This window comes from Beta vulgaris, chromosome 7 (assembly GCF_026745355.1).
Source record: "Beta vulgaris subsp. vulgaris cultivar EL10 chromosome 7, EL10.2, whole genome shotgun sequence".
In the NCBI taxonomy this organism is placed as follows: Eukaryota; Viridiplantae; Streptophyta; class Magnoliopsida; order Caryophyllales; family Amaranthaceae; genus Beta; species Beta vulgaris.
In genome coordinates, this window is record NC_079208.1 from 10,356,155 (window position 1) to 10,368,331 (window position 12,177).

The window sequence follows — 12,177 nt, forward strand, 5'->3', positions numbered from 1 at the left end:
TCTCAATTTTTTTCCTGCCATTTGTCATTTCCATTCTAGGATTCTTATACCACAAACTGAAATTTCACCACTTGTTAATTCAGTTTTTTCTGTGATTGCATGACATAATCTCTTATTGTTGCCATGTTCAACTCTTAGAGCTCACACTTCCCTCATACAAATTTGACCCCCCACATAAACAGATTTACCAGCAACCAGTCTAAATTTACCACCCAAATGCACAACCAGCAACAGATGAGTAGGATTACACCTAGAATATTTGAGCAACAACAAATCAGCAATTACAAAATGGGGGTTCAAGTACTTAAGTCAAGTGAGTTCAATAATGACACAATTGTTAAATTTTTAACCAAATGACAGTACAAATTACACTTGGGTTACAATAACAAGCAAATTTCAAAGAACCATTTTTTAGCATAAACAGCAATAAAAAATTAGGGCTTCTAAGCACCATTACAGTAATCCAAAAAAACCAGTCAATAAAAAATCTTTTTTGCTTGAAAATAAAGGTAATTTCACCCAAAGCACAGTGAATTACCTATTTTGGGCACCATGCTCTTGTTTTACCGTCAGTAAAAGTTTCCCCTTTTCTGTCATTGTACCAGTCTCCATGCTGACGAGAGAGAGAGTGTGTGCTAGATGAGAGAGACTGAAAGAGAAGATGAAAAGGATTAGATGATGACAAGAGAGAGAAGATGAATATTTGACTGAACCAAGGAAGAGAGATGAAATCAGAGGAATGAAGGAATTGAATGAGAGAGATGAAGAGGTTAGTTGAAGGGTTTTATTACCCGAGGATACAAATGTCATTGCACGAAACATTTTGGAGGGAAAATGGAAAAAGGGCCCCACAAACGTCTTAATTTGACGGAAGTTAGGTTTTGGGGTGCAACCAAAATTTTTATAAAACGTTTGGTGGTTCATTTTAAAAAAAAAAACAAAAGGGGGATTGTTTTAAAAATCACCAAACGTAAGGGTGTTTTAACCAAAAAATCCTTTTTTCTTATTAGGTAACCCTCAAGCTCCTCTAATTTGATTACCCAAACCCCAGGGTTTTTGGAAACCCTTACCCCTGTTTACAACCCAGCTCTCTCTCTCTCCTCTATAAGGAAAACCCAGCTCTCCTTTACAATCCCCAAATCACGACCACGACCCCGCCAACTTGCCTGAGTCCACCACCGCCGACACTGACCACGACCCGACCACCGGAGACCCCGACCCTGACCACCGGCGACCTCGACCACAACAAGGTGACCCCGACCTCTCCACTTCTTTTTCTGAATTTCGTTCTATATTCTTCTTCAACCTTTGTACATTTTATGTCTATATCTACTATACTTTTGCATTTTTCACTACTTTTAAATTTTTTTTTTTTTTTTTCATATTTCGTTAAGGCATTCTGTTATTCTTTAGAATTGCGTTTTGTGTTATGAATTTTGTCGTGTAACCTCCTCTTATGTCCTCTTCTTCACCACTGTAATGAATTTCATTTTTTGTAACTACACATGCAGTTCAACATTTTTCCCCATTTAATTTTATTGAATTTCGTTATTTATGTTGATCAATTGTTTCTCTGCTATAATTATGTGATTTGCTGTATTCCATGTGCAATAGATTAGAAATGCAACTCCATTTATGATTGGAAAGATTGGTATTTTGAACATTTGACAAAATGAAGTGATATTGAAAACAAATTTGATTGTAAAATTAGGTTGATTATATAAAAGTGGTTCAATAAGTTCAAACCAAACAAAATAGGCCGATTCCCTTTCTTTATCAAACCAAACAGTCACAAAGGTAATTAGGGACTATACCATTCCCTTTCAGGCTTAGAACCAAACAAGGAGGGGAATTTAGGGTCATTCCTTTCCTTTCTCCTTTATATCCCTTTCTTGATTCCTTTCCCTTACCCCTGCACGAACCAAACGCCCCCTCTGTTAAACCCTTTTCCACCTTCCTGCTCTTGTCTTGAGTTCTTTCTCTCAAACTCAAACTCTTCTTCTCTCTCTGCAATCTGAAGCTCTACTGTTGGTTCTTGCTCAAAATAGTTATTGCCTAGCGCAATTCAACTTCATTCGTTCAATTCCAAGTGAGTTTTCAATTTGCAATTTATCATAATTTTCGCATTTTTTGCATGTCTTACAAATTAGGGTTTTTCGCAATTTCGTAAATGGAGACGATTTTGGCAACCTTGGACTTTGAGTAGTTGAGAGATGATGAGAGTTTATGGACTGCATTGGATGAAATGTCAATTTCTCACACACGCAAGATAGGTTGTGTATTTCCCTTTTCTTTTGCTTTTACCCTTTACAATCATATAAATCTTCCCCTTAAAATTGAATCATATCATGTGGGTTTCAATCTTTTCAATTTTTCTAATTCTTTTTAGTTGCTTAATAATAGAAACTATGAATTATTTACAGTTATGATTTGGCCTTTATGCTTAAGAGATTATCCTCTGTCCCTTAATGTTCAGTTCCCCTTATATTGAGTGACAAACCTGGCTTTTTCTTACATCAGGGTGGCTGAGATGAGCATCGGTGCATGTTCGTGTTGAGCTCTGAATTTGTGAGACTTTTGATGACAATTGGATGATTCAACTTTTGGTGTTCAACAGGTTTAGTCTACCTTTCTTAAAGGCCTGAAATTACTTTTACTCTGTGGACAATGCTCCCCCCTCGTATATAATCTATAAGAAAATTGCGTGATATTTGGAAACGAAGATGGAAGTTGACTGTATGGGTGACTAGTAGATTGAAATGTGTTCTCTCTATGTGAGCTCCATTGAAAAATTTAAGTTTCATGAGTTCAGATAGACTCTCACACTAGTTCATGGAGTAAATTAAAATGGGAACAGAAGAAACATATTGGCACACTACGCGACCCAAATTGACAAGTATGGGTGACTAGGGTCGGATCCAGACTGGATTGCCATCCTTAGTCCTTCATCACGTATTGAAAACGGTAGAACTCACCATAAGCACACCCAGATTGCCAAATTGCGTGTCGGGAGCAGTGCACCAGACACACCTAGACGTGTAGGCTTTGCGTGGTGTGCAGCCTATTTATCTCATGCTATTGTCAATTTGGTTGTTGTAATGGCCAATTCCGTATTTTCCGTTTGTATTAATTTAGCTTCATGATCGTTCCTAGGTCTCACCTAATTTTGAAAAATAATAATTTATCGTTTGTTTTTCTTTTTGAGTCCTATCATCATTGTGTCTCACTTTTTTGAACGGTCATGATAATTTATGGTCATCTTCCTTTTCTTTGTTATCTTTTTGGGGGAGAGTCGGATATTTACATCCTCCGGACAAACTTATCCTCAAAATTTCCATCTTTTTCAAAAAACCTTCCATCATTTTCGAAAATTTATTCTGCATCTTTTACCCAAAAAAAAAAAAATATTGTCCTCAATTTGTGAAAATCTCTAGTCAAATTCCTATCCTCTATGTCCACAAAAAACTATCTTAACCATTACCTCCATGAAATCAATCCTAACCTCCATAAAGTCCGTTCTAATCTCCACCAAAAAAGAAAATCAAAATCTTATCCTTATCACCGCAAAATGCATCTCATATCACATCATAAAAATTGTTCTTATACTATAATCTTCTTCATCCTTCTCACAAATATACCCTTTATCCCGTTATCATAAGCTTATACTATCTCCCTACATCACAAATTCATCTCATCCTAAATCACAAAGCCATCTCATCTTAAAACACAATTTAATCCTAGTCTATGTCATAAATCCAAATTCATCACAATTCCACAAATTAAAACAATCCTTTCTTCATAAGTACTCCATATCATTTCATCCTTCTGGCAAGGGTCTTTCTCAATTTTAGGTCTCATTTCACGAATTGACTTCTCATTTCACAAATTAACCTCTCATTTCACAGATTTACCTTTGGTTTAATCATATCTATTTCAAAATCGACCAACAAAACGTGTGTCGCAAGGTTGTGTGCCTAACACATAATTGATGCGCCAAATTTAATCATACGCCCTCATTTCACAAATAAACCTTTGGTTTAATCTTAATCATACCCCTGCTTAACGGGTAGGGGTGCTTATCGCACGAGTCGCGCCCGAACTGTTCTGGGCTCGGCTCATGAGCTCGACGAGCTCGATAAGTGAAGCTCGGCTCGGTGGGGAACTCGGCTCGCTCGAGCTCGAGCTCGATTTGAGACAAATTAAGAATAAAGCCTTCTTCTCTACCTTTCTTAACATCTTGTCCTTGTCTTGAAGAGTCCTAACTCCTAAGTCAATGTATTATTGTAAAACAAGAAAATTGAGAGAGTTGCTGATTTTATAGCATCAATATCACAACCTACTATACTTATCCCTATTTTCTTAAGTTGTCACTTCAATTGCTTCCTTAAAAAATCCAATATATAACATCTTTGTTACATGGTGTTAGGTGTCCTATGCCTATGGGTGAACTTTAGGATGGTGAGGTAATGGATGCAGCATGTGAGGTGATAGAAGTGGCAATTCTGGCGGCCTGTGTTACCTAGACTCAGCTAACGGTATCGGACATAATTATGTATCCCAGTGTCTGGTGTGGGAATTTCAAAAATTTGGGACTATGGAGACTTGTTCTGAGATGTGGCTACTGGGACATGGTATATGGGGTAGATTGTTAAAATCTAATAGTAATGTGCTAAAGCACATGTAACTAAATCTTCCTCAATTCAGCAATCAAAGAGCAAATATTCCCAACATAAGATCAAACAGACCCATGCAGCTTCTGTTAGCGCTTTTGTGTAAAAAAATTGACATTACATTAACCCCTCCTGGTGAAAGTTATTCTGTGAATGAAGAATTAAGTTTTGGTTGAAGATTTCTGATATTTGGGAATTCTACAACCCAAGAAATGTAGGCAATTTCTGTAATGCTGGCATAAGTTGTTCTGTCAGTTTGCTGGAATATGTCAAATTATGATGCTTACTGTAGATAATTTCTCTTATTATATTGTATGACATGTTAGGCACATCTGTTAATTTCTGATTTGAGATTTGTGATCTCTCTCTTGTTGAGCTGAGTCCTGGTTAGTCTTAATGCAGATCAGCACCATGTCAGACTAGAACTTGGCTAAGGGTTTGGCGCTGTTGCCTGTCAATATCAACAAGTTCAAATCATTTGGAGGCTTCTTTAAATGGATTTAAGCATAAGGATGAACGGGCGGACATTGAACATCTTTTTAGGTTCTGCTTCAGTGCACATGCTGTTAAGAGAGTCCACGCCCTTCTTGTTGTCTCCAGAACAGCTCAAAGTATCTATGTTAGCACTAGGCTCATTAATCTATATGCTTATCATGGGGACTTGGCTTTTGCGCGTAGAACTTTTGGTCATATCCCATCAAAAGATGCTTACACTTGGAATTCAATGATAGCTGCATATGTACGCAGTCGCTGTTATAGTGGAGCTTTAAATTGCTTCAATGAGCTCATATCATCAGCTGAGGTTCCACCTGATAATTACACCTTCCCTCCCGTTTTGAAAGCTTGTCAGAAGCTAATGGATGGAAAGAAAATTCACTGCAGGGTTCTTAAAGTTGGTTTCATGTGGGATGTTTTTGTGTCTGCTTCCTTGATTCATATGTATTCTAGATTTGGTTTTGTGGTTGATGCTCAAAACCTTTTTTATAATATGCCATTCAGGGATTCAGCTTCCTGGAACGCCATGATTTCTGGATTCTGTCTGAATGACAAACTGGAAAAAGCACTGGACTTTGTTAATGAAATGAGATATAAGGGCATACATCTAGACCCTGTGACTGTTGCTAGTATTCTTCCTGTTTGTGCTTTTGTTGGCGATTTCTTAAGTGGTATTATGATCCATTTATATGCCATAAAGCATGGTCTGGAGCATGAGGTGTTTGTTTCCAATGCTCTGATCAATATGTATGCTAAATTTGGTTATCTGCAGCATGCTCAGGAGGTTTTTGATAAGATGTTGGTTAAAGACATCGTTTCATGGAACTCTATCATTTCGGCATATGAGCAAAATGCAAATGCTATATTAGCTATTAGATTTTTCAAAGAGATGCAGTGTCAAGGACTCCAGCCTGACACATTGACGCTAGTGAGTCTTGCTGCATGTGTTGCTCACCTTGGGGATTTTAAAAATGGCAGATTGCTTCACGGGTTCATAATAAAGAAGGCGTATATGAGCAATATTATTATGGGGAATGCTGTTCTGGACATGTATGCGAAACTAGGGAACTTAGATTTTGCACAAAAGGTTTTCCGAGAGATGCCTAGAAAGGATATCATTTCGTGGAACACTTTAATCACGGGCTATTCTCAAAATGGCCTTGCAGATGAAGCTACAGAAACATTCTCTGAGCTGGAAGCCTGCACAGAAGTGACTCCCAACCAAGGCACCTGGGTGAGCGTGCTACCAGCTTATTCTCATCTAGGGGCTTTGCAACAAGGCTGTAAAATTCATGGTCGTGTTATTAAGATGTCTCTTCACTTGGATACATATGTTGGTACTTGTCTTATTGACATGTATGGGAAATGTGGTAGATTAGACATTGCATTGTCCTTATTCAATGAAGTTCCAAGGACGAGCTCTGTGCCATGGAATGCCATTATATCTTGCCATGGGATCCACGGGCATGGGGAGATATGTTTTAAGATCTTTGAAGAAATGCTGCAGGAAGGTGTGGATCCCGATCATGTAACTTTCCTTTCGTTGCTGTCTGCTTGCAGCCATTCAGGACTCGTCAATAAAGGTGAATGGTGCTTCCACATAATGCAGGAATTATATGGGATTAAGCCTAATATGAGGCACTATGGTTGCATGGTAGATTTGCTGGGCAGAGCTGGATTGCTAGAGAAGGCGTATAATTTCATAAAAGATATGACTGTGCAGCCAGATTCTTCTGTTTGGGGTGCTCTTCTTGCTGCTTGTCGAACACATAAAAACGTTGAATTGGCTAAATTTGCTTCTGATAAGTTGTTTTCCATTGATTCAGATAATGTAGGATACTATGTATTGATGTCAAATATTTATGCTAATGCGGGGAGATGGGAAGGGGTTAATGAGATGAGATCATTGGCCTCGGACAGAGGATTGAAGAAGACTCCAGGTTGGAGTTCTGTCGAAGTGGGCAACAAAATTGATGTTTTTTGCACTGGTAATAAGTCTCATCCCAAGTATGATCAAATCAACCATGAACTGTGCACTCTAACTGATGAAGTAAAGAGGCTTGGTTACATTCCAGACTTTAGTTTTGTGCTACAAGATGTGGAGGAGGATGAGAAGGAGCATATTCTTTCCAGTCACAGTGAAAGATTGGCTATTGCATTTGCACTGATTAGTAACCCATCAAAAAGTGCAATAAGAATTTTCAAAAATTTGAGGGTTTGTGGAGATTGCCACAATTGGACCAAGTTTGTTTCCAAGATCACTGAGAGGGAAATTATTGTAAGAGATTCAAACCGTTTCCATCAATTCAAGGATGGCGTTTGTTCTTGTGGGGATTATTGGTGAATCTGAAGAACATACTTGTTAATGTCAATATCTACAGCCCATCCTGGTGGAAGATATCTCGCAATCACCTGATAATTTGAAAGTTGAAAGTCTTCTCTGGAACAGTTAACAAATCAAGGGCTTCTGATGGTTCAAATTTAATGGCATCCAATTGTTGGCACTTTTATCAGAGAAGATATTGAAGTTTTGCAAAAAGAGTTGCATGATCTTGCTGCTGATTGTCATATATATCCACTTTCATGGTAATTTGTCTATCTAAATAATATTTTGTTGTGTTTTTGATACCATGAAAGTTGCAATTCTCAGATGAGTGTTATTTTAGTGCATCATATCCTTAACTTGTGCCTGATAGTCGACATTCATCGTTTACTATGGGTCTAGTAGAAAAATGTTAATTTCCTTGGGTTTAAATGGTCCGAAGCAAAACAGTAGAGCTTTTTTTTTTGTAGAATATCAGCACCCTCTGCTTCAGTTTTAGGGTGAACAGGTTACAGGAGCATATAGTTTATTTGCTGTGTTTTAAAGTAAAATCCCAGCACGTGGAAACTATCTTAAAGAAAACGCCACAAGCTTTTCATTGAGAGCTAAATGGCTTTCTTGCTCAGCACCAAATTCGATCCTCCCCCCTGCTCCAAAACCTTGATATCTATTCTCTCCTCCTTCCTCTCGCCTCCAGAATTCGGAATTTTCAGTGGAGAGTGATTTCTCACATTGGTCACCGAAATCTCCGACAAAATGTTGGCCTTGAATATATCTAATTGGTCATAAAAAATATTCAGTCAAGGTAATTTTCCAGAAATTTTTTGATTTATCTGTTTGATTCATCAATGTTATTATTTCCCTTACTAATTTGAGCTCCACTTGAAGTTAAAATATTTTTTTGAGACTCAGAATAGAATAGTGGTTCCACTAAGAGGTTACAAAAATACGCCACCAAGCTGAGAGATGCTATATTGCTTGCTTGTTATCACCTATTAGTGGTTAGAACTTAAGGGGGGGGGGGGACATTGCTCTTCTGAATTATTATTTGATATAGTTTTTCCAAATTAAAAGAATCTGTGGTGGTTTAACTGAAGCTCCAATCTTACTATAATTATCTGAAAGAATCTGTGGTGATGTAACTGAAGCTCCAATTTTACTAGAATTATCTGAGTTCTTTATAGATTTTTTGTGTTATTTAAATTTTTCGCTGCTTGAGTTGGAGATCCACTTTTTACTGCAAATTGATCTTTGAATGCGTTACATACAGTCTATGGCTCTTGTTGCAATTCCGGCTCCAATATTCATTTTGGATCTTATTGCTGTTCCAGCTCCAGTATCGTTTCGGGCTCTTGTTGAAGTGCGGCTCCAATATTGCTTCTGGCCCTTGTTAAAGTTTCGGCTCCAATATTGCTTCTGGCTCATGGTGCAGTTCCAATTCCAATATCGTTTCTGGCTCTTGCAGTTTTGGCTCCAATGATACATAGTAGCTTTAGCGGCCCGTTTGGTAATCGTTAATAAATTGTGGTAATGGGAATGAATTTTTAGTGTAATTTTATTAGGAAAGCACCCTTAAAAGCTCCATGGGGAGACATTTTTTGTCTATATGGGCAAGCAATTTCACCCCTAAACTTGTGTTTTTGTCTTCAAGGGGAAACAATTTTCATTACCACTCATTACCACCTACAAGGTGGTATTGGATGGGAATGAAAATTCAAGAAGGAAAGTGGACACTTTAGGATAAATTAGCATTACCATAGGAATGGACAATGATATTTTTCATAAATTTACACACATATTCATTTCCATTACCACCATTTATGACCAACTATCAAACGGGCCGTAGAAGTATTAGTTTCGTTTCTGCTTTTAGCTATTGATGCTTCATGTATGGAAAACCTTCAGCCTTGAGTTTCGAGAAAAGCTTGATGAAGGCATCGTTTTGTTCCAGATGGCTCCTTAGGAGTGTCCAGTACCACCACATCCTAATTTATGACTGTTATGAACGATTTTTTACATAACATTTTGTGGTTGTATGTTCGACAACATATATTGTGTACTAGTTTTTGGATCTGGGCTATTGCCCTGAGTAATTATCTTATATTACATTTTTTTAGTCTAAGAAACTGACGTCCTTTATTTCTATTAGACTATATGCTTTGACCTCAAATCTGGCTTGATACTATGTTTTGCGGTTGATGCTAAATGTATTTCCATGAAATTTCGAAGTAAATGTATAGGTTTATCGAACATATTAGAAAAAACCTAGGAAGCGGGGACGGGGAAGTAAGGGGGGAAGTGATGCAAACAATTTATGGTAAATGAGGACTCCAATAGTAATTGTAATGATAATAGGTACATCAATTGCTAAACGACGCCCTAGAATTTCCTAGTAACACCCTAAATACGTATAATATACGTATTTTTTTATTCTCGGATTTTCACCCTTCTACCTTCACTTTTCTCCCCTCTTCTCCCACATCATCATTGGGCACCAATATAACGCCCTGCTGCAACACTGCCGCATCACCACTGACACACTGCCACTGCACCACCGACACCATAACCCCACCCTCCTCTTCTCTGTTTCTTCATTGACAGTGAAAAGAATTTTTTTTTTTAAAAAAGGAGGCGTCTACCGTAGACGCCCCACCACCGGTGGAGGCGTCCATGCCAGGCGCTCCACCACATGGTGAGGCGCCTGCCATGGACGTCTCTACTGGTGGTGGGGCGTCCACGGTAGACGCCTACATCGGCGGTGGGGTGTCCACGGTAGACACCTTCCTTCTTTTCTGAATTTTTTTTAAAAAAAGGGGGAGGCGTCCATGGCAGGCGCCTCACCATGTGGTCAGCGGTGGGGCGTCCATGGTGGACGCCTCCCCTTTTTTTTAAAAAAAAAAAATTCACAGTAAATAAAGAAAACAAAGAATCAAAGAAGGGGGTGGTGGTAGTGTGTCGGGGGTACATCGGTATTCGGTGGTGGTGGTGTGTCTGAGGCAAAGAATTCATTTGTAAGCAAGATCATCATGGAGCAGAAGCTGATGGAAAAGGAGAGTGCGAGAATGCAACAGCAAATTGATAATGAGATGAATGTAGCTTGGGGTAATAGTATGGCTGATGCCTACCATTACAGGTGAATCTCTACTTTCAGAAGCCCATAGAAGGTTTATAGGTGGAAACTCTTATGCGATTTCATACTAATATTGATGTTTGCTTTTCCAGATTAACGAAAGAAGCCGAAGCTAACATTTTGAAACTTACACCCCAGTATCTCGAGCTCAGATTTACCGAGGCGATAGCAAATAAATTGGAGAAGAAGATGGTGGTGGTGGTGGTGGTGTGGCTAAGTTTGTTACCCAAGTATCTCGAGCTCAGTCAAGGGGAGGATAGAGAAAAGAAATGCAAATATATAAATACGATATAAAAATACCGTATTTAGAGCATTACTAGGAAAATTTAGGGCGTAATTTAGCAAAACTCAGTACTATTGGAGTCCTCATTTACCATAAATTGTTTGCATCAATGTGACAATGTGTAAGGAAGTGTTTAGCGTATTGTTCATTCTTTCCTCTGACATGGAAATAACACATTTAGCATTGGCATTTTATCACAACATAATCTCGAAAAAGTATACTCCTATATCTGGTGTGGGGAAACTGTTCCCATACCATTTACTTGATATGATTAGATGTAACTCAAATATGATTTAATAGCTAACTGATATGATAAGATATTGTTAGGATATGATATAAGATTTCAACTAACAAGCCCCTCAAAAAAAAATATGAAAAACAAAAAATTAATAATTTTTTAATATTACTTTTGTCATAAAAATTACATGAATACCATGGTATTGGCCCATACCCGATATGAGAATATCATTGCTCACATAATCTCAGTGTCAGCACGCATATATGCAGTTTCATGTCACTTTTGGACAAAGCATGGAACATGGATCCAGGTACACAGTGATGTATATTGTATATGCATCTGGTGTGAAACAACAAATAAAAGATAAAAATACATGGCTAGAGCATCGATCCACTAACAAGAGAACAAATACGGAGAATGACGCATTAAATCTTAAAACATATCAAATCTAACAAATTATGGAAATGATAAAACGTCAGAATCATTATTTTTGTTGTAATATTTTATATAAACAGTGAACGAATAAAATGACGTATTTGTTGTCCAAATTTAGACATTTTACTACATAATTGCAGTTATATGATGTATCACCGTGTAAGTTATTCACCATACATTATATATACCACATTTCGCGAGAGAAAATAAACACACAACTTCAATATCATACTCTCCAATCTTGTTTAAATCTCTCTATATTAGAACAAGACAGTTCAATTTTGCTCTTAAAGAGTTTTGACCCTTACACCTTTTAGTTCATAAACTAGTATTTGGGCCCGGGTGTTGTCCCGGGTTGGTATTACGTTTCCGAATTTGATATGTTTTTTTTTCCATTCCCACTAAAATATATTAAGGAAAACTCAACAATTAAAAGGTACAAATATAATAATGTAGATTCTTAAAGCATGATTAAAAATTGGTTGCGATGGTGCTTGCGTTATGTATAATAGTAAGAGGTCACGGGTTCAAATCTTGTTGTAAGCTAATTTTACTTTTGTTAATTGACATGACTTATGTACATATTGGACAATTCTAGTGGAG

At 37.7% G+C, this 12,177-nt stretch overlaps 1 protein-coding gene across 3 annotated transcripts; it reads left to right on the forward strand.

The window, feature by feature from the left end:
- Positions 1–983: 983 nt before the first annotated feature.
- LOC104898660 (pentatricopeptide repeat-containing protein At4g33990) lies at positions 984–9,614 on the forward strand. Of its 3 annotated transcripts, XM_048634158.2 has the most exons (5): positions 984–1,250; positions 2,151–2,273; positions 2,521–2,617; positions 5,073–7,751; positions 8,759–9,614. In XM_048634158.2, the coding sequence occupies exons 3-4, from the start codon at positions 2,592–2,594 to the stop codon at positions 7,507–7,509; spliced, it is 2,463 nt and encodes an 820-aa protein (XP_048490115.1). In that variant the 5' UTR covers positions 984–1,250; positions 2,151–2,273; positions 2,521–2,591; the 3' UTR covers positions 7,510–7,751; positions 8,759–9,614. The 3 variants fall into 3 exon arrangements, with proteins under 3 accessions (XP_048490115.1, XP_010684067.1, XP_010684068.1); XM_010685765.4 differs by lacking the exon at positions 2,151–2,273; XM_010685766.4 differs by lacking the exon at positions 2,151–2,273 and having other exon boundaries at positions 8,820–9,614.
- Positions 9,615–12,177: the final 2,563 nt, after the last annotated feature.

Bases quoted from the DNA above. Each gene is read 5' to 3' on its own strand.
- LOC104898660 (XM_048634158.2), top strand. From the start codon at position 2,592: ATGATTCAACTTTTGGTGTTCAACAG. The intron at 2,618-5,072 runs GTTTAGTCTACC...GTCTTAATGCAG, and splicing joins CAACTTTTGGTGTTCAACAG to ATCAGCACCATGTCAGACTA.